General features: G+C 31.7%; 2 protein-coding genes across 3 annotated transcripts in view; one reads left to right on the top strand and one right to left on the bottom strand.

Annotated features, from left to right (window-relative positions):
• The window catches only part of Polr2I (RNA polymerase II subunit RpII15), a 566921-nt gene that overhangs the window by 111043 nt on the left and 434776 nt on the right, over positions 1–21102 (bottom strand). The gene's annotated exons all lie outside the window — the stretch shown is intronic.
• The window catches only part of LOC121124686 (uncharacterized), a 42470-nt gene that overhangs the window by 18776 nt on the left and 2592 nt on the right, over positions 1–21102 (top strand). Inside the window, exons 2-4 of the mRNA XM_040719867.2 lie at positions 11683–11830; positions 11896–12229; positions 12297–12522. Coding sequence (XP_040575801.1) covers positions 11683–11830; positions 11896–12229; positions 12297–12522 — 708 coding nt within the window. The remainder of the gene's footprint in view (positions 1–11682; positions 11831–11895; positions 12230–12296; positions 12523–21102) is intronic.

Genomic DNA, 21102 nt, shown 5'->3' with positions numbered 1-21102 from the left:
AAAGAAATTTCTTTAAACGACGCTTTAGAAGACAGTAATTGCCAGGCCGGTGGGGATTGCAAGGTTTGACTGTCTACAGGATCAAAAAGCGTGTGGATTCCGGGGAAAGTTTTGATAGAAAAGCTGGAGGGGGTTTCAATCCCATGGTCAACTCCAAGGCATCAAAGGAGCAGTCGAGTACAATCCAAAGAAGTCTATGAAACGCCATGCTGAAGACTTGAGCATCTCTGCCATGGAAGTTTTCAGTGCCCCTGAAGAAAGAGAGCGGGAAGAGCCTCGTAATGAGGTTCTCAGGGACCAGAGGAGTGCAAAAATGGACATTGATTGTTGGTCCAACATTTTTAAATTTTGAGACATGAAATACAAAAAAACTTTTTTTTTTTCAGATGTCGTTTGGTAGTGTGATGAAACCTCGTTATATTTAATATACCGGGGATTATATTGTAATTAAATTATATTAAATGTTTTGGGTCTCCAGTATTTATTGTGTATGGAATTATTTAAATGCATCAATAAAGGTCCTTTTGCAAAACTAACATAATCTGCTAGGAATGCTCAGATAACTGCGCATACTTTAAAGTATCATTTATTTTTTTATAAAAAAAGAATAAAGAGATTTCTAAGTGACGATGACAAGTTAGAAATTAAATAAGAAAATTTGCTTGAAATATAATTTTCTTCTATTTAGAAAAAGCTTGAAATGTATTCCACTGGGCTTAAATACTTAATTATCCAGCTATACATATATAAAGATTTTTTTTTTAAAGGTATATTATTCTATGTTATACAACTAATCCATGGGTGTAAATAAATTGGAAAAGGTTTAGTTAATAGATAAATTACTGTCTTCAATCCATGAGGGATTGCAGTTCACAAAACCTACCTTGATCACCTCTATGTGTATTTGTGGCAATCAAACAAAAACATAATACCCTCTGACCCCAAAAAAAATACTTTCGTCCCGTAATGGAGTATAAACATAATTTAAATTTTATTCAACTAAAGCAAAGTAATTTTGTCAGTATTCCAAATGTACAGGGGATGTCATAATAACTTAAATGTTTAATTAATTGCCTTTTCTAAAAAAAGGAAAAAACAATCAATTTTTGGGATTTTCCATAATAAAAAAAGTCTTAAAAATATTTTAAAGAAGAGTTATCTAAAATGGCATTTCAAACTAGTCAATCCGTAAAGAACAATCCAAGTCACGACCCTGGTATCTTTTAGAATTTGGAGCGTACCTCCTTTGATATAGTATGACTAGTCATGAAAATCTTATGTACAATAGGCATATTAGAAAAAAGAAGAAACCAAAAAAAAAACCAGGGTAACCCTGACAATTTGAAGAATGTATGGGAGAGATCAGCTACAATCAGCTTTAAAAAATAAATGTAGATAAATAAACAAAGACATTGGCAAAAACTACTCTCATGCCGATATTTAATTATACCCAGAGTCCAACAAGGACCTACAATTATAATTCCACAACAAATCCTCAGGGTTACAGTCTGTCCATTATGAGCCCACACAAATGTTAAATCAGGTTTTTCTAACTTAATTTAATCTATTTATGGAGGAATGTTCACTACTCTGGAATTAAATAATAACAATGACAACTACTCAGGAAAAGAAAATTCACTGGGTTTACATCACTAAGTATGACTGAGGTAGATTTTTTGAGAAACAAAATACAGTTTAGATATTAGAAAAGGAAAAACTGTTGGTGTATGTGCTCTGTTTTCTTTGTTTTTTCATTCTTAAGCAGACCGTACTGGGTTTAACCTCATTCTTTGAAGGAATAATTCTGCTTAAAACTATATACATATTTAAGTATAACTATAATATTGTACTAATATCATTCAAAATGTAGAATGTTCTCCTTTGTATAGAAGTAATTCATTTTCTTCCCCAAAATCATAGTACAGACAGCTTTGTAGATATAATATTAACAAAGATCTTTTGAATTAAGATCTTTGTTAATATTATCTCTACAAATCCCATATCTAGGAATACCTCCAGGACTTATCTCCCCACTTTCATAGTGGAACTTTGACTTCAATAAAATTGGCTGTCTAAACTTTTTCTACGTATAAGAGGATGTTCTCAAAAGTTTACGACCCCAGCAATATATTTTTAAGAGAATTTATTATTATATTAAATAGAAATTACAATCAGATAAATTTTACACTCAATTAATCTACAATTATAATGATTTATCCATCAATCTATTCCATTTAAAGATGGGGTTGATCCATCTAAGGTCCTCTTGACAATTTTCTCATCTGCACATGGGCAACATTAAAATTACCGTCCCAACAACCAAAATTACACTGCAAACATTTGGATGAATAGTATGTATATCCATGGACTTCAAGACAGGTTAAAACCCTCATCCCTTGAAAGAACCCTTTATAGAATCACTTATACTCCAGATCAACCAATTGTGTAATATAAACTTGATGTCTGTATGGAGATTAAATACCCAGCACCGCTTCAAAAACCTAATGATGAGCTCCTAATAAATACTTATTTTTAACAATGATAGCTTCAACAGCTGCTATCTATGTGTCGTGGTTTTTTGAAGATGCTGACACTATCTAAGGGCCCTTAGATGGGTAAATTCCATTTATAAATTGGACCAATTGGCAGATAATTTTCCGCACATGACAATTTTGTGTAAGGCTATTTTCCTGCGGGAAATTCTCCGCGCACGGTAATGTTTATGTATGTATACATTTAAAATAGATAAATCTTCCCAAGAACCAAATAACCAATCATTGATTAATTCATTACACTTTTATGGATTCCCCTTAAAGAAGCAACAACAGTACTACATATTTATTGCTTCTTATGCATAAGAACCCTTTTACATGTTGTTTAGGCATATCTACATATTAGGGTGGGCCTTAAAAAAATACTATTTTACTTTTAATTGTCTCATCAATGGAGTTGTAGGTAGATATATTCACATCTATCCACGTCATTTTGTCTCCCACCTGACATATTTATTTTATCAACTTTATGCCGCATTCTTACCCTTATTCTATCTCACAACCTTTCAAAGGAAAAGATACAGAAAAAAGGCTCAAAACTATTTGGTAACAGTAATACAATTTTTCCAAACTATGGAATTTTTGTTCAATAATTGTTGAGACTTTTGAACAGCTTCACAAAAGCTCATTCTAGTTCAATCAATCAACGTTAAGAAGAGCTTACGTAAAAATACAGTGTGAATTATCGCCGTGATACACTTGAGTTAGTGTTGTGGTAATCCTTCTTCAGGACCAGAGTCAAGCCCTACATGTCGGTCCTTAAAGAAAAGAAAGTCGATTACTTGTGACGTCATTGAGGTTGTTTTTTCTTATATTAATTATTCAATTATATAATACAACCAACTTTATAGCTAAGTATATATTACAATATGTCTATATTATATTACATTAAAAGGAAAACAAGGATATATTTTGCCAGATATGTGCAACGCTATTAATACATATATCGTATTTGGCTTAAATAACAATCGACATTTAAGGAAAAAATCAAGAGAACCGGTTCTTAGACTGGACTGCACCAATACAACTTACTGTGCTTCACAATTTGTATTTAGATACATTTTTGGTTTGGGAATTCTTCGGTAATACACACATTCAAATAAGTTTTTGTTTATTATTTTATTTTTTTACACTTAAAATAAAAGAATGACTCATAAGGGAAAAGGAGCAATGCCGGCTTTAATCCAGGTATCTAAGACCTCGTTACCTTTATTGTATATCACAACCTTTCATACGTTTCTTTTTGTATGAAAGGTTGTGATATACAATAAAGGTAACGAGGTCTTAGATACCTGGATTAAAGCCGGCATTGTTCCTTTTCCCTTATGAGTCATTTTTTTCAAAGAGGCCCCAAATCAGTTTGTAGTTAGCCAATTCTTCCCAACAATGGAATTATTATAAAATAATGCTTGATAATTGTACACAGCTTAATAATAACTAATAATAAACATTAACAAAGACTACTTTATGAATGTCATATTTTATTAAAAGTATTGCTATACACTGATTAGAAGAAAAGAAGAAGATCCATTTAGTACTGACAACAAAATTCCCTGTGTATTTTTGTGTTAGAGAAGTAACGCCGTGCAAGAGTTCCATGTATTATTCCAATTAGTATTGTACTATACACATACAATAGCTAAAAATATCCCAAATACCTTATATAAAAGAGAAAATTAGCCATTGGAAAGCAATTGATGGAACACACTACAAATTAATTGCCTACTACCGACTGCGCCATATGGGATTGCCATAAGACCAATTAAATAATGTATAATGTAATCTTATATAATTAATATCTATTTTATTCCTTAATTTCTCACGTGTATATCTATATACTCATAACACAATAATAATACTCATGAATATTGATAGAATGTTCTAGTCATCGTCATAGATGTTCTCTGACGTCAGAGCGTCGTATAATTAGGGATGAGGCGATAGCTCACGAGCTCAGCTCTTAACATCTATCCTCACACCTACCAATACTTAAACAGTTACTAGGAACATATTTGGAATAACCGTTCCAAGAGTACTTTGATTTTTAAGCTACTATGGTCATTGTCGGAAGGATTTTGGTGAATAAGGGAGATTTGTAAAAACGTCTTTATTCCAGATATTAAGAGTTCCTTGTGCCATACTTCCATTTTGTTTCCTTTATAATAAAAACCACATTGTAAATTATTTTTGACTTTAAATAATATTTAATGGTGCCCCTCGCTTCTTAGTGTTTTAAAGCCCTATGCTGAAAAATTAGGGGTTAAAATATTGTATATCTCCAATTTTTATTTACGATAGCAACTTTCTATAGAAGTATCAATATATTTTATGCCACTTCCTACACTGGTTTAGTAGTTTTTTAGTTTCAATATTCAATCCTTATTAATGGGTCAATTAGATTATTTAACACTTAATATTCAATTTAGTATGTTTTTATTATTCTTAAAGAAATGACATCAAATTATTAAGTGAGTAGCACCAAGGATTAGTGCAAGAGTTATCAGCTATATCACTAATTCCCAAAATGTATATCTTCGTCGACGCCTAATAAATCGGAGCAATGCCGCTAGTTGAATAATAATTCCAAAGTTTGGAAGAATTGGCTTACTACTACACATTGATTTTGGAGATTTTGAACAAGTCATTTCCCAATATTTATAATTAATACTTGACGGTACATATTTCTGTGTCCGAAAAAGTAAATTCAACGTGTTTATGTATGTCTCATCTCTGAGAAACATACGAGAACCTCTCAATTTGCCAATAACCTAGTCTTTAAATTTCAGCGTCGCACCTAGTATTTAGAACTAATTGAGAGTGTAAGAGAATGAAAATGAAAACATTTGATTTCTAATTACGTAATCAGAGTCACCCTAATGTAGAGTTGAATCTAAAGGTGAAAGGAGGTATGATTGTTAAATTAAACATACATATGACTCCCATATCATTGCGTGATGCAAAACAATTATTAATTCAATGATACAAACCTCATTAGTAAATAGTATGTAATTTGATGTTGTAAACAAACATATTTACGTATATGTCTATCAATTACTTAGAGTAAAAGTCATATTGCATGAGAGTCTTCCATATCATTTGCATTACTATAAAAATTACGTAGAAATTTATTTTATTTTACTACTCATAGAAATTTAAGTGGATGTCTTTTTGGGGGATTCTAGCAATACGACCTGGAGAAAAAAATCCTTCTTGATTAGTATTGAAAAAATACCAAAACAGAACCAAAAAGAAATTCATCTCAATTACAGTGTATGTTTTATAGGGGTGTATATTTTTCGACTTTTTGATTAAAAACGGTGCTAGAAAAGTGATCTACGATTGCATTGTGTGGTCGTACATCTCGATCAAAGATTAAAAAAAGGGCAAATTTCTGTATTCAGTCAATAAAGATGAAAATAAAGTCAAATTATTTATTTTACAAAATATATTTAAATAGACATTTCTTTAGCTAATAAAAAAAATAACAAATTTAGAAATAGAGAAAAAAGAGAAACTCATTGATCAATTTGTATGATTTGTATATAGCGCGCATCTATTTTTTTCACTTTCAGAAAGAAAGGATCCAAATAGGTTCAATCTTTTCTCACCTTATTTCCTCTTTTTCCTCCAAAGGCTTTAGAAAAAATACTTTTTGATACTCTTCTAGATTAGAAAAATTCAACCGAATTGCAAATATAAAGAAATGGACCGATCTGGCTAAAAATTTCTGTGCCATCTTCCAATAGATACTACAAACTAAACATAACGTCCATGTGTGCAAGATTATCCATCTCTAAAACTTTGCACGGGCTTTTCTAACGACCCTCAAATACATTGATCTTCTCTCTTCAAAAATTTAAAAAAAAAAAACCCAAAAATTATCTTCAGATTAACAACTTGAACGAAATCTCACATTCGTTTAGGTCATATTTTATACATACATTTGTATGTATAAATGAGATTGTAAGTTCAAAGCATTTCTTAGCGTTCTCCAGTTTTGTTCTGAACAGTGTTTTATATTTTCCAAGGCTGTTATCATTATTATTATTTCATTCTTGATCAAGTAACTACTCATCAGCAGTGGTAGAATGTATTTGAAATTGGGGTGGGGGATCTCATAATGGTGTGTCATAGTTCTTATAACTCTATAACTTAAATTTGATATTTACTACATCATGATTGACCCAGAGTCATTCTGAAGATTTGTTAGTGAGTATTAAGTATACATCCTTGTAGGAATCAGAGTAGAATTGAAAATTGACAACTGAGTACATCATTTTTGTTTATGGGGTTGCTCGATCCGGAGTGGGATTTATGTGCATTTCTTTCATTTCATAACTGCTTCCAACCGATCTAATAAAATGTCATAACGATTGATAAAAATAATATTATCCTCCGGTATATTTAAAAAAAAATTTGAAAATGATCTTGGTTACGGTTATAGTTTGAAGAATGTTTGGAAGAAAATCAGCATAGATGTCATGATGTTTCATTTAATTTATCTGCAAACAGCTTTGAGATAAATGAAATAGAAACATGCTCAAGTCCATATCTAGTAATGATATTGGTAGAAATTAAATTTATTTCGAGTATTATCTCAACTTCGAGTCGTCCAACATGGACTTACACTTAAGACAATGGATGAAAATATGAGATTGGAGATAACAGCTTTCGACAATAAAATAAAACTTATATTCATGTAACAAATACAAAAAGACACCAGACTCTCCCACAATTATAAAATTATTTTCATCTATGTTCATGACCACATTTGAAAAAAAATATGAAATCTCAAGATTTCACTCTTTTTGTAGTTTCTTCTTGAAAATAATGCTTTGTTTCCCAAAGCTGTCAATTGTATTATTTTATTTTTGAAGAGTGAACAAAAAGGTTAAAATAATGACTTGATATAGGCACGAATTACTTCGTTGTCGAACTCAATTCCACTCCGAGTCCTACAAGAACTTACTCCTATAACTCCGCAACAAATCCTCTTTTCGTCATTTAAGCATTCGTGAGTGTCTTGCTAGATATTTATTATATATTCTCTCTTCAAGAATAAGGATAATAGGTATGGAAAAAGTATATATACATATATGTATATTACATATTCATGTAGCAACTACGAAAAGCATATAATAATATTATAGTGATATTGATAAAATCGGGCGTAATTTTAAGCTCGCCCGTTTATTTGAGTTGGGAAACTGAAGAGTAAATTTTCTATTCCTAGGCTTTTGCCATTATTATTTAATTCCTGAGGAGTGAACATCCTTTTCTAATACATTCCATTGTATTCAAAACCTGATTGACCATCCGTGTGTGCTCATAAACTTTGAGGGTTTGTTGCAGATCATAATTGTAAGTCAATGTTCGTACTGAAAACTGCATTGAAGGTGGACATCGTAATAATTCTTGCCAAAGTTTATGTGTATTTTCTTCTCTCCCTCCTCCTAAGATCTAAGCCACCTAAGCTGATCTCCTTAAAATTTTCTTCAAATTGTTGATTTTGGGTTTTTTTTTTTATCGAGCCCAAAATATACTCATCAATACTAATTATATAAGATGGTTCATTTTTTTGAATCTTTATCATTTGGATGGTTTTGTGGATGGAGGAAGATTAGTTAAATAGAAACAAAATAAAGTTTAAACCAATTGTACAATATATTCTATGTACATACTAAAAAGTTAAAATAGGGCAAAACCAGATGATCTAATAAAGCGTCATGTCAGATAAGTTGCTCTCTACCAAAAAATTCTTCAAGTATAATATTTATAATGTCATTTTTGTGGTTCGCTTATTTTTAAACATTCGCAGGATATATTTTACACAACCTTACATACTGTATGCGTCATAAGACCTTGTACACTTTTTACTTTATTAGAAAGAAAGATAAATCTAGACTTAATATTAATGATACAAAGAAATTATTAAAAAGGGAATGAAGAATATTTTAATTTCTATAATTTTTCAAAATTCCGCCCTCTGATACAATGCAGAGCTCCAGGAGGGTTCGAAACTTACGAAAAACTTTCCTGAGGGTGTCTGCCGTAATATTGGCCAATTCGTCCTCCACCTTGGGCTTCATGACCTTCATGCTACTATTATAGTGGGCGTTGGCCTTTCTTTCTACCGCGCACCACACGTAGTATTCAAGTGGGTTCAGGTTGGAGGAGTTGGGCGGCCACATCTCCTTGGACCAAAATCCATTCGCCCTTAATTTGTTTTCAAATACTTTCGAATGACCTTGGATGAATGGCATTATGCTCTGTCCTGTATCATTACCCAATTTCCTATGCCGTAGGTTGCTTTGAGGACGGGAAACACATTCTTGGTCATGATAATTTTTAATTAGGGTCTTGGCGATGTGCCAAAGGCTGTAGAAGTAGTTGCTGACCGGATAGATTGTGAAAAAATTTTCATCCAAGAAAAATGAAAACTTTCCTTTTGGGTTTCTTCGACTTATTAAGGAGGATCTTTGATCGTTCCAGTCTCTTCTGTCTGTATAAAGCCGTCAACCCCTGAACTTTTGTGACAGTCCAAGACTTGAGGCCCAAATCTACCTTAAAAATGCACCAAACAGCCATTACGTGAACCCTGAGGTCCCTGGTCATTCGGTAGATGTTGTCATAAAGGTTCGCATCTATCTTTGCCTTCACACCCCTTATGAAGCTTTCTGATTTTGGTCTTCCCGACCTGTAAGGATAGACAAAGGATTCCGTTTCGTTATAAAGCTTCTTGGCGTTGTATACAGCGGTCCTACTGGTCCCAAAGTAACGGAGTGATTGTCACCAGTTTTAATGTGTGCAACGATTTTTGGACCAATTTTTTCCATTTCTATATTTTGGAACTCCTAAAAGACCTACAGCTGATTTTATTTCTTCAATAAATACCTAAAAGAAAACAGGTTTTTGTTATTTCTCCATTTTATGAAATTTTTGTGAAATTTAAACGTTATTATCTGTATAAACAGGGTACAAGGAGTTATGACGCATACGGTACATATGTACAATAGTGTTATTCGGTATACGGTTACTATTTTTAGTGATGTTAGTTAGTTTATTTTGGGCATGCTAAAAAAAAAAAAACACCAAAAATCACCATGGTAAGCCAGACAATTTGAAGAATATTATGGAGCTAAGCTCTCATGACGTTTCATTAGGTCAGCTACATTCAGCTGTGACAAGGGAAACGGGGAAGAAGGAAGTAAACATTGACATAGCAAGACTTACTCCGATATCGATCCTTAATGCTACTTTGATTACAGACGATTTACAACACTAACTATCATGCAGATTTTTTGTGTTTTTTTTTTAACATACGGAAAATACTTACGATTTACAATCCTAGGTAAAAATATGATGAGGGAAGCCCTTTGTTAATGTAGGTATTTCCTTTTCTATCTTACTGTTTATCTCCTTATCTTGCTTTAAATGTTTCAAATATTACTCCATAAATGGATGTATGTATTATCGTTATTACTATGATTACAGATTACTTTGTATATTCTCTCTACCTCTTTCATATTACATACATACTAATATTGTTTCTTTTATATATATATTTAACTCTAATATAATGTCAGAGATTGATGCGCTTGACTCACTAAATAATATTTGTATTTACCCCCCTAAAAATTGATTTAAAACAAAACCACGGGTACTTATCCATTAAGATTTTTTATTTTACATAACTAAATATTTGAATCTAGGTTATAAAACATACATACAGAATGTGGACCCAAAACTTGGACTAGCATGTATTTACGACTGAATTCCCCCTTATTTTTATGCACGAGGTTTCATTAGGCAGCTAAAGCATAAATAAACATGTTTTGTTTTTTCCCATATCTCTGAGTGCACAAATATTGGAACAAATACAAAAAATGTAACGCATGTAGGATATTCTCCGCACCAGCAGCAGTGCCAAGAAGGTTGTAGAGACCGTTGACATCTCCATCAAGACTCCCATCAATGTCAAGAAGTCCATTACAGCCCCATATATCCCAGAATTGTTTAGTTTCTTTTATTTTTGCATACCGGCAGGCCATATTTATGCAACTTTACATTCATATGTCAAAAAGTGTTGTTCGGTAAACGGTTACTATGTATTTTGGGCATGTTTTTGGGAAAAATAATGAAATTAAGGATAATTGGTATGCCCAAATACAAATGCGATGGTGGTCAGAAAAGTTTCTGACCCTATGGTAAAGATGCTCTTAAATAAAAGCTAGTCACATCTATCTAGCATCTGTTGACAGCTACTAATCAAAGTTTCAGCCATTTTGGAGGGGCAGTTGTTATGTGACAGCCGTTTGAGTGAGTTGATCTGAGTGCTTTTAGGAAAATACACAAAATCGAGTAATAAGCTGTCTATGTTACTTTTATTTATTTTGCAAAGTGTAACCTTTAAATAGATTTAAACAATAAAAGGCATATAAAGACTTGTTGTGTTAAAATTTGACGCGTCCACAACAATTCAACTCGGAGTAATTGAGGCAAAAATAAAAAGTGTCTCATGAGCAATTATTTTTTAGATATAAACGGCGAGTATTATTTGGGTTGGTTTCCGAGATGGAAGCATACCTGGGTGTGTAGAGTATCAAGGAGACTATGTTGAAAAATGAAATAATAAAAATTGTATTGAACCTCTGTTCGGTAGGAAACTTTTTAGGCCACCCTCATAAAGATATATGATTTGATGATCACACAGGATCATCTCTAATTTAGTTAATTTTTACATAAGTGAGTTTATTACCAAGTGTCATATTAAACATTTCTGGTGTAGTTACACCCTTAAAACGATGTTATAATAAATCAATATTTTAAACTGATACTTGCAGTGCCATTAATTTATAAGAAATTGTCACGCCGAGCAGTGAGAAAATTATGTTCTTTATAAAGCAAAGCAAGAATAAACAAAATATCTTTCATAACGGGGAGGGGGGTTAGCTAATATTTGAAACAGCCCTGGGAGTAAATGTGAATTTCTTGAACGATATTTTCGTTATATATTTTTATCAAAAAAGTAAATAAATGCCAGTTTAAATTTTGATAGTTTAACAGATCCGAAAATATTTGTGTATCGTGGCACAATATAATTAATTTTGTCTTGTTTCTTTTTCTCCAGTCATGACATCCAGTATGGAAATGAACCGAGTCATTGTGCCCAAGTACGAAACAATCCATAATCAAGTACAACTCTACTGTCAGTTCTCCCTTGGACCGGATCGCCTCTACTCCGTCAAGTGGTACAAGGATGGAAGTGAGTTCTACAGGTGAGAACGGGGCCCCCTCTTTCCCTATACCTAAGTTAAGTCTTTCATTAAATGTATTTCCTTAGGTACGTGCCCAAGGATAATCCCCCAGTTTTAGTGTTTGGCGTCAGTGGGATCATTGTAGATGTAAAGAGATCAAATTCACTTGTGGTAACTCTTAAAGACCTACAACTGAGTTGCTCAGGAACTTATACATGTGAAGCTAGCTCTGAGGGTCCTCGTTTCAAAACAATTAGTGGGCAAGGGGAAATGGAGATTTTGGATTTGCCGGACTCTGAGCCTATCATTAGTGGAATAAATGCTTCTGGTTACAAAGTAGGCTCTTGGCTCAATGTTAACTGTACCTCTCCGAATTCAAAACCTGCTGCCAAGCTCAACTGGTACATTAATAACGAACAAGTACGTTAAGGAACATCAAAAATGATTAAAGTTATAATAAAACAAACCTTTTTTTCCTTTGCTCCAGGTCAATTCTTTATATTTAGCTGATTATAGCCCTTCCATGAATGAACATACGGGGCTCTATACTTCTTTCATCGGTCTCTCATTTAAATTAAAACGACAGCACTTTATCCATGGAGTTGTGACTCTTAAATGTACATCAAAACTCTTTCAACACTACTTTGAATCTAGTGAAAAACTTATTACTGGTATTGGGCTTGGAGAAAAAGCTCTAGAGTCAAGAGCAAACGGTGAGTCAGTCCTCTTTACTCAAATCACTCAATATTTTATAAATGAGACATACTGTTCTGTTCCACGGCTTGCTTTTTGACATAATCATGGAGATACAGTCTTGTTGTTTTTTTGTTTATATTTTTCAGTTGTTTTCCTGATTTAATTCTTGAATGATTTAAACCAGCTGATTATACGTCATATTAACTAAAAACAGTAATACATGGAATTACTGTTTTATAGTAATTATGTAATTTAACATTCCTAGAAATAGAAATATTTCTTTCTCCATGTTTAGTGATGTAATTCGTGTGTATTTTGGCATTTAAAAAAAGCCAAAAATCAACATCAATTGGAAATGAGCAACATAGCTGTCAAGACACTTGATTATATCAACTACAATTAGCTGTGACAAGGAATGAGGGGGGGAAATCAAACAAAAAAGGACAGTAACAATAATGAAGTACTTTGATGTCGATCCTCAATTCTACTCTGAGTCACACAAAGACTTACAATTATAACTCCGTAACAGATCATCAAGGTTACTTACGATCTCTTATGATCATGTAAGAATGTTAAATCAAGTTTTGAATACAATACTCCATTTAAAAAATGGCCACTATTAACATCACTATTTATGATAATATCTCAATAACAAATCCGGCAATAATAATTAGCCCGTTAACGCTAGCGTGATCATAGGAACACAAGTATTTTTTATACACTTAATTCATTGCAAGATTAAATTAATCCTTAAAATTTGAAAAAATGAAATATTTGATATTTTATATTCTTCGAAATTAAATTTCAATAGCTAATAGTGATTTTTTATTTATGGTTCATATCGATTTTTCCCTCCTCAATCTTTTTTTTTTGTTAAATAGAAGATATCTTATACTAGATTTTATGTTTTTTTATTCACAGACCTGAGCAAATTAATTGAAATGTTTTAGAAAAACTCTTCAATTATAGTAGTCTAATATTTTAAAAAATTATTCCACTGGTTGAAAATTTAATTGTACTTTTATGTAACTAATTTTTTAGTCTTCGTAAGAACACCTTAAGCAAAAATTAATAAATGTTTCCTTTCATATTAATAGCAGAAATGACATTTTATTTTCTGGGACAAATATTTTTCTTTTGTATTTGTACCCATTTTAGCTAAATTAAAAAGTTTCCTTATAATAATAATATATATAAAATAATATTTCTAGGCGTAAAAAGGTCAAAAGTTAAAAACAAGAAAAATACATAAGTCGTAGAACAATATATTTTGTTTTGTTTTTTCAAATTTTTCCTATCCTTAAGTCACTCGAGGTTGACAGTGGATTTAAAAACTTTGCATATTTTTGTTCCATATCCTATTTTAAGGCTTCTTTTAGAAACTTATTAAATATCCGGACTATCAACCAAATCGATCAAAATCCTTTATTCTTATACTTGTATTTAAAAAAGAAGACATAAAATATATTTTCGATGAAAAACGGAAATAAAATGTATTTACAAATAATATATTTTATAACTTATTAATTTCAAAATTAAAGCCACTCTCAAACAAAAACCAAAATTGATTTTGTCCTTTTATTTGTAAACCAAAATAGGGTTTACTTTAACTTAACAACGTTATACATACTGAAAGTTAATTCATGAGTTTTAAAAATCCTCTATTTGAGCCATTTTTTTTTTTTGCTACAAAAACTCTTTGTATACAATTGTAAATATAAAATTTATTGATTATTAAACAGGAACCATGAGATTTTTCTTACTTATGACCATTTGCTTTTGCAAAAAGTGTTGCAAGATCAAAAAGTGCCAAAATTCCGTGTTTTTGAAATGTAAAAATCCAAATGTTAGAGGTGTTATATAGAGAAAATTATTCATTTTTTATAAGCAGTAGGAAGAATTGTTAATCAATAACTTTGAATATTAAAAAAATTCTTAAATTCTTAAAAAAAAACATATATTTGTGTGGTGATAACATAAAAGAAAGTAGAAATTTTGTAGATGAAACAGAGAAAAACGCAATATAAGTTTTTTACTTCAATAAAAAATCAAAGAGGAATTTGTAAAGAGTCTAATACAATATTAAATCATTGAAAAACTGTCCAACAAGTTATTAGTATGAATGATTTTTGTTTCAATTTTTACATTAAAATATTACATACAAATTTATTCAATTTGGTTTCGCGGTTTTTGAACTTTTAATCAAATTTTGATGTTATCAATTTAATCTATTTCAGTTTGGTGAGGTTTGTTATTAACCAGCCAATCCTTTTATTCTTTTCGATATTCTCACAACAGGAATACTTATACACTTTTCTTTAAAAATAACTTTCCCGTCATGACGTCTCAGTATCTTTTATGATCAGTATTACCAAAAAACCAATTTTTATCAGGGTCAGTTAACCTTAAAAGGACTTTATTACTTTTTTGAATTAATATAAATTATAGTACTCATATCAACGGATAATTTTATCATACTGTCGTAATATTTAGAAAAAGTATTCTATCTTGTTTTTATGTTAGGGTCAAACATATATAAAGCAATGTTTGTCTTTCTGTTTGGATGAATATCTGTACATATAAAAACGAATCACATTGTATAAGGTGATGAATATGATAAACATATATATGTAGTATCGGAAATGTATACAGGGTGCTCTGTATATAGTACTAAACTCTGGTATGTCAAAATGAAAACGAAAGTACTTATCAGTCATCCCAAATAATTAAAAAAATCATCAAACTCTTAATATTATTCTTTTATTCTTGAGGAGGAAACACGACAAATGAATTGATATAAGCTATGATCAAAATCCAGTGTGGAATGAGTATTGATCATATTAAAAAAAGAAAACCGAAAATAAACATGGTAACCCTGAAAATTGTATTTGTAATACAGGAGCGGGGATCAACTTGTCGCCAAAATATTTTTCTACAAAAAACAACACAAAATATAAATTTTTTAACATTTTTTATTGAAAATCAAAACTATGACGAGTATATAGGTATAGAGTAGCCATTCATTCGATATAATCACCGTTGGCATCAATAACAGCCTCAATACGGCCTCTGAACCGGTCGCAGGCTCTTCTGACCATCTCATTGTCGATGTTGCCGAATACCTCCTTGATGGAGTCCATCAGGCTGGCCTTGGTGCTATGGGGATGTCTGTTGGTATGTCTCTCGACATAGCCCCAGACAAAATAGTCCAAAGGATTAAGGTCGGGAGAGTTAGGAGACCACAAATCCTTGGTTACGACGTCATAACAGTTCTCGATTAACCACTGTATGGAGATTTTGGACACATGGCAGGGTGCTGAGTCCCTTATTGTTTTCTCATGGCAGCCCAGATCCCTCGTAATGGCCTTCATGGACCTGGTAGGGTCATCCTCAACCATCTTCTTCACTTTGTCTACAAAGTCGGTGTCCCTGACCTTCCTGTCGGCGTCCTCCTCCTTGGGTGCCCTCTTTATGGTGGCATCAACATCCCAGGTGTCCTCTAGCTTCTTACAGATACGCTGAACAGTCCGTAAATTCACTCCTAAGGTTGAAGCAATCGTTGAATTGGAGATTTCACTTCCATTATTAACCAATGCCATAAGTACGGCGGACCTCGAAAGCTCTTATAGCTCTTTATCTCCTCATATGATGATGACATGATGCTAACTGAACTACGTATCGTCAGCTGACAAGAATAGCTTTCCTATTTGGTAAGCAGTTTTTTATTTGATAATGTCGTCTTCAAGTTATCAAGGTTTAAAGTAGGCAACAATTTAATCCCCACTCCCTGTATTTTGAAGGAAGGAAACAATAATCCTCCTGACGTTTTATTTAGATCAGCTTCAATCAGCTGGACTAGGAAGGAAGAAAAAAATAATAAAAGCAAGAACGATAACTAAAATTAACTCAAATGTTGATTCTCAATTATAAACAAGGATACTAGGACTTACAATTAAACTACACAACCAATCCTAAAAGTATAGTCTCTGTCTTTTATGATGACACGAATGTTTAATCAGGTTTTGAATATAATTGAATCTATTGAGGGAAAATATGCTATTACTCTAGAATTAAATAATAATGCAACTGGTTAGGAAAAGAAAATTCATTCTACAGACCACCAATTCCAAAAAAAAACGGGCAAACTAAAAAATATACCGGCTTTTCATCCCTGGATATTAGCATTATTGTATTTAGTAGTTACGTGTGAGTGTTCTCATTAAAAATCGAAAGTAACAGCGACAATTTCTGAAGGAGTTATCTTCTATATTACCCTAAAGATCTGAAAATATTGGAAGAATTTAAGCTATCATGATGTTTCATTTATAAAAATAGATACAAACAGCTATTATATTTAAGGAACAAAACCAAGTCCGACACCGTATCAAGTAAGGATAATGGCAGGAATTATTTTGTCTCTGATCGTCAATTTTACTCATACTCAAATAAAGACTTAAACTTGTCACCCCTAAACAAAACTCCAACGTAACCCACTGTCATTCATGTTCGCACACATTTGTGGTTACTCTTTATACTAAATTGCTTAGGTCAAATAATATGAGTTGCCTCTATGTTAAAAAAAGAACGGGGTAATTCAATGGATAACGCTCTCTGAAGAAATTATTCTCTCGAACGCAATGTCCATAGGTTTGCGTCTAGGTCATTCCTAGAAAATGAAATATACTTTGTGTAAATGGACTTCAAAGAAGAGTCAGATGGAGTCATTGCAATTAGTGTTGTGTCGGTCTTTATTTAGGACTGGTGACCAGGGTTCGGTCTCATCTCACTTGTCCTACTGTCATTGGACCAGTACCCAGGACCAGTCCAATGATAGACAGTCATAAGAACCGATAGGCCCGGTCCTAAGATCGGACTGGGCCAAATATATAAAGACAGGTTACTGGTACTTAATCAGTGGAACTCCATATGACCAATGTTACACTTCGTTTCTTCCGCACAAGCAATTACTTTATGGTTATATGTTCTCTCTACCAGATTAATAAGAATAGCTTTGAAAAATAAAAAATCTTTTTTAGGCAACAATTACAAAAAGAGTGGAATCTTCTATTTTCATTTTTTATATGTATTTATTAATATCACAGACATACATATATAAAAAACATAAAATGGATATGATATGAACGATATATTAATATAAATTTGGCCTCCTAGCTAAGAATTTCAACAAAAAATAAACAAACAATCCCATTATTTTGGCTCATGAACACGGCTTGTCTTGAAAACTTAGACAATGTGATTCAGAGATCTTAGAAGCTGGATTGATCCATCAAGCCAGTAGAGTGCAAGATTGACTGCTTTATCAAATCTATTACCATCGATTTTGGAGATGTTAAACCCATCTGCAACAATAAATAGGTCTCCTCTTGTTCCTTATTTGTAATGCCTTTTGGATGTTGACTAATTACATATGTAAATCTAAGGATCAGAGTTGGTAGTAATATATTGATTCGAATGAATGTATGCAATCCAGGTTGTTAGGATATTAATAGATTTCATTTTGAATAGCCAAAAAACGTGTATAATTATTTTATTGAAAAAGGGAGTTACAACTGTTTAAATAAAAAAAATTAATAAACAAAAGAAAGCAAACAGGGATCACTCATGGAACACCACAGCATCTTTGCCGTATATGCCTTTGCATTAAGCACAGCAAAGTTCCTTACTTTGAAAGAAGTACTACTCTTATTACAAAATGCTAATCACAAAAGAATTCTGGCTTTGATGTATTTTGAATCCACATCCTCTACAACTCTGATGTTTAAGGATACTCATTCATTGAGTAAAAAAATAGTGATAACAGAAAATACAAAACACTGCTCAGGTTGCCAACAATAAAAAACTCCTACGAATTACAGCCCTGACGTCATCGTCATATTCCCCTGCTCATATATTATTTCAAACGTTTAGAAAGAATCATTTCAAAAATCATGTATGTTAATTTTTTTGTCGCAGTTTAAAGGAGTTTTATTATACAAATGAATGTAATATTTTTCTTCTTATTTTCCATTTAAGTATTTATAAAAACCAAAAATAAATCGTAAAACATTTATAACCATAAAAAAGTATTCCCGCATAAACTTCTATGTATGTATGTATGTATAGTAACATCGAAGACAAAAAAAAAATTGTCTTCATAAAAGACATGTATGTAATTGTGGTTGAATTTTTTTCTTCTACTTTTCAAACTCTTTTGATTAATTAGAAGAGCAGGTACACCAATACAAAATATTGACAAAAACTCATTTTATAGTCATACTTAGGGATGAGAATATTCGCTAAATTGGCGTGAGCGTAAAACCACGGCGGAAATAATGTCATAAAAATAGTCCACTGTCTTTTCATTCCTAGTAATTTCCTTCCCAATAAATTCACCCCTAAGCATTTCATTCCTATTTTGAAAATGGATATTTAGTGACGTCAGACACGACTAATGTTTCTAAACTCGTTACTAATTTTTGTGTAACTTTGTACAAGAGGGAAAGAGTTGGCAGTATGCACTGGAGAGGACTAGTGATGGATGGGACACGATATGATTTATGATAAATATCGATTATAAATGACTCATTATACATCTTTAAAAGTGAGTTGGAATAGAATCCAGGACTATGTATAGTCCCCTCTGTCTCAAATGCTAATCTTTTTAAATGGTGCGCCTTTGTCCTATTTATTATATTTCGATGTTTAACCCAAACAACTTATGTTAAACAATTCTCTAAAAAAGCTGTAAACAAAAAAAAAAAAAAGTCAACCGAGAAATAAGAGCATCATAAGCGATACAGAACTTCAATTCTGGAGCTATCCGGTCGTGTAAAATCACCAACAGAGATATCTTACATTCGGGGAAGTAACTAATCTACTGTGTACCGGATGGCTGCAGAGATACACACCCAAAAAAAAAAAAGTTTAAGAATTAGACAAAAAAAATTCATTAAAAAGTGTTGTATTTTAGAAGGAAGAGCCTGTATGATTACTAGCTGGGGATGATGAAGTAGGTGCCGGCTGTTATTGTTCTTGCTCCCCACTACTTTCTCCGTACACTATTTCTCCTTAAACCATTTCGCCTTGAAGCACTTTTGCCTCAAGGATAGTTTGCATTAAAATATACATAAATGAGGTTTATACGCATGGTTGTACCCGGTTCAGTTTCATCGATTTTATCAGTCCTGGTCTCGGTTCTTTACTTTGACCGATTTTAATATAGTTTCAGCTTTATTGATTTTGGTCCCAGGTGTTTTTATACAGCTTTTGTTTTGATAACAAGGACGACATAAAGCGAGGGGACCTCGCTAGAAATGTTGTACAGAGTGACACTAATTCATTTTAACTTTTTTTTAACCTATATAACATTAAGAAGTACCTAATAAATAATAGTGAATAACAAAAAAAAGATATTTAATGCCTGATCTACTTAGTAATTGTCTTGGTGCCCCTAATTTACATATTTTTGCAAGTTAAGACACAAGTAAAAAAGGTAGAAAAGACTTTGTTATTATCATTATTGCTAAGTTTCATATATTCATAAATTTTTTGTTACTTGCTTGATGGCTCTTAAGTTGAATCCTTGCTACTTATTAAATACTGCTTGACAGACAGACAATTTGCCTAAAAAAATATATTTTATGATGACTAATGCTATAATTATAGATATTATTTCTATTTATTTTACTCCATGTTTTAAAAGAATAAATGGTGATTAATTGCCACGAATTGCTATGATTAAGTGTTCATTTATTGACTAAAAAAAAGAAGGTTTGCGATATGTTCATAAAATTTAAAGTGTAATACTACATAATTACCCAATGATCTTAAAGTTTCAGGGAAAAATATTTAGAGATGTAATTTTTATCTATTATAAAAATACACATATTCTTTGTAGCAAAATTAAAATTGGTGTAACTTGAATATAAATTATCATTACATAGTGTTGCAGTATGAATCATCATAAAATATGTTTAATAGTTTTTCGGCAAAGTGTCTATTAGGCCAAAAGTTTTACGAAAAGGGGTTTAAAAACAACTTTATATATATATATATTTATTAGGGTCGGTACTGGTTGGGGTTGTAACGCAGTACGATTTTACCCAAGGTGCAGAACGTAAAATTATTTTGATATTATAAAAATTTGGTTATAATGTCCTTTTTAAATCTATTTATTTAGATTGTGAGGTTACATTTTAATCCATAAGCATTATTCCATAACATAAATTATTTATGTATTTGTTTATACAAAAAAGAAATAATGAATTACAAAATGATAAAATACATCCCAGTTGACGAAAACCCTGTGGTATGGTGGAGAGATAATTTAATGTTGGCTTCCATACCTTGCAACTAAAGGTATATCTGTATCAAGCAAAATATTTATTTCGACAGATGAGGATATTATAATTGCTTATTTGTTTATTACCGAAAAATTTACACAAACCTATCTTTTTGGTATAAAAATTAATAAATTCATGGATAACAATATTACATAACCCGTTTAAATTTTAAATCAATCTTTGTTTTTTTAGATAATTTAAGTATATTTCGGAATATTTATTTGTTCAGAAAAGAAATTATTAAAGAATAAAATA

This window comes from Lepeophtheirus salmonis, chromosome 9 (genome assembly GCF_016086655.4).
Source record: "Lepeophtheirus salmonis chromosome 9, UVic_Lsal_1.4, whole genome shotgun sequence".
In the NCBI taxonomy this organism is placed as follows: Eukaryota; Metazoa; Arthropoda; class Copepoda; order Siphonostomatoida; family Caligidae; genus Lepeophtheirus; species Lepeophtheirus salmonis.
This window is presented reverse-complemented; position numbering and strand designations above follow the sequence as displayed.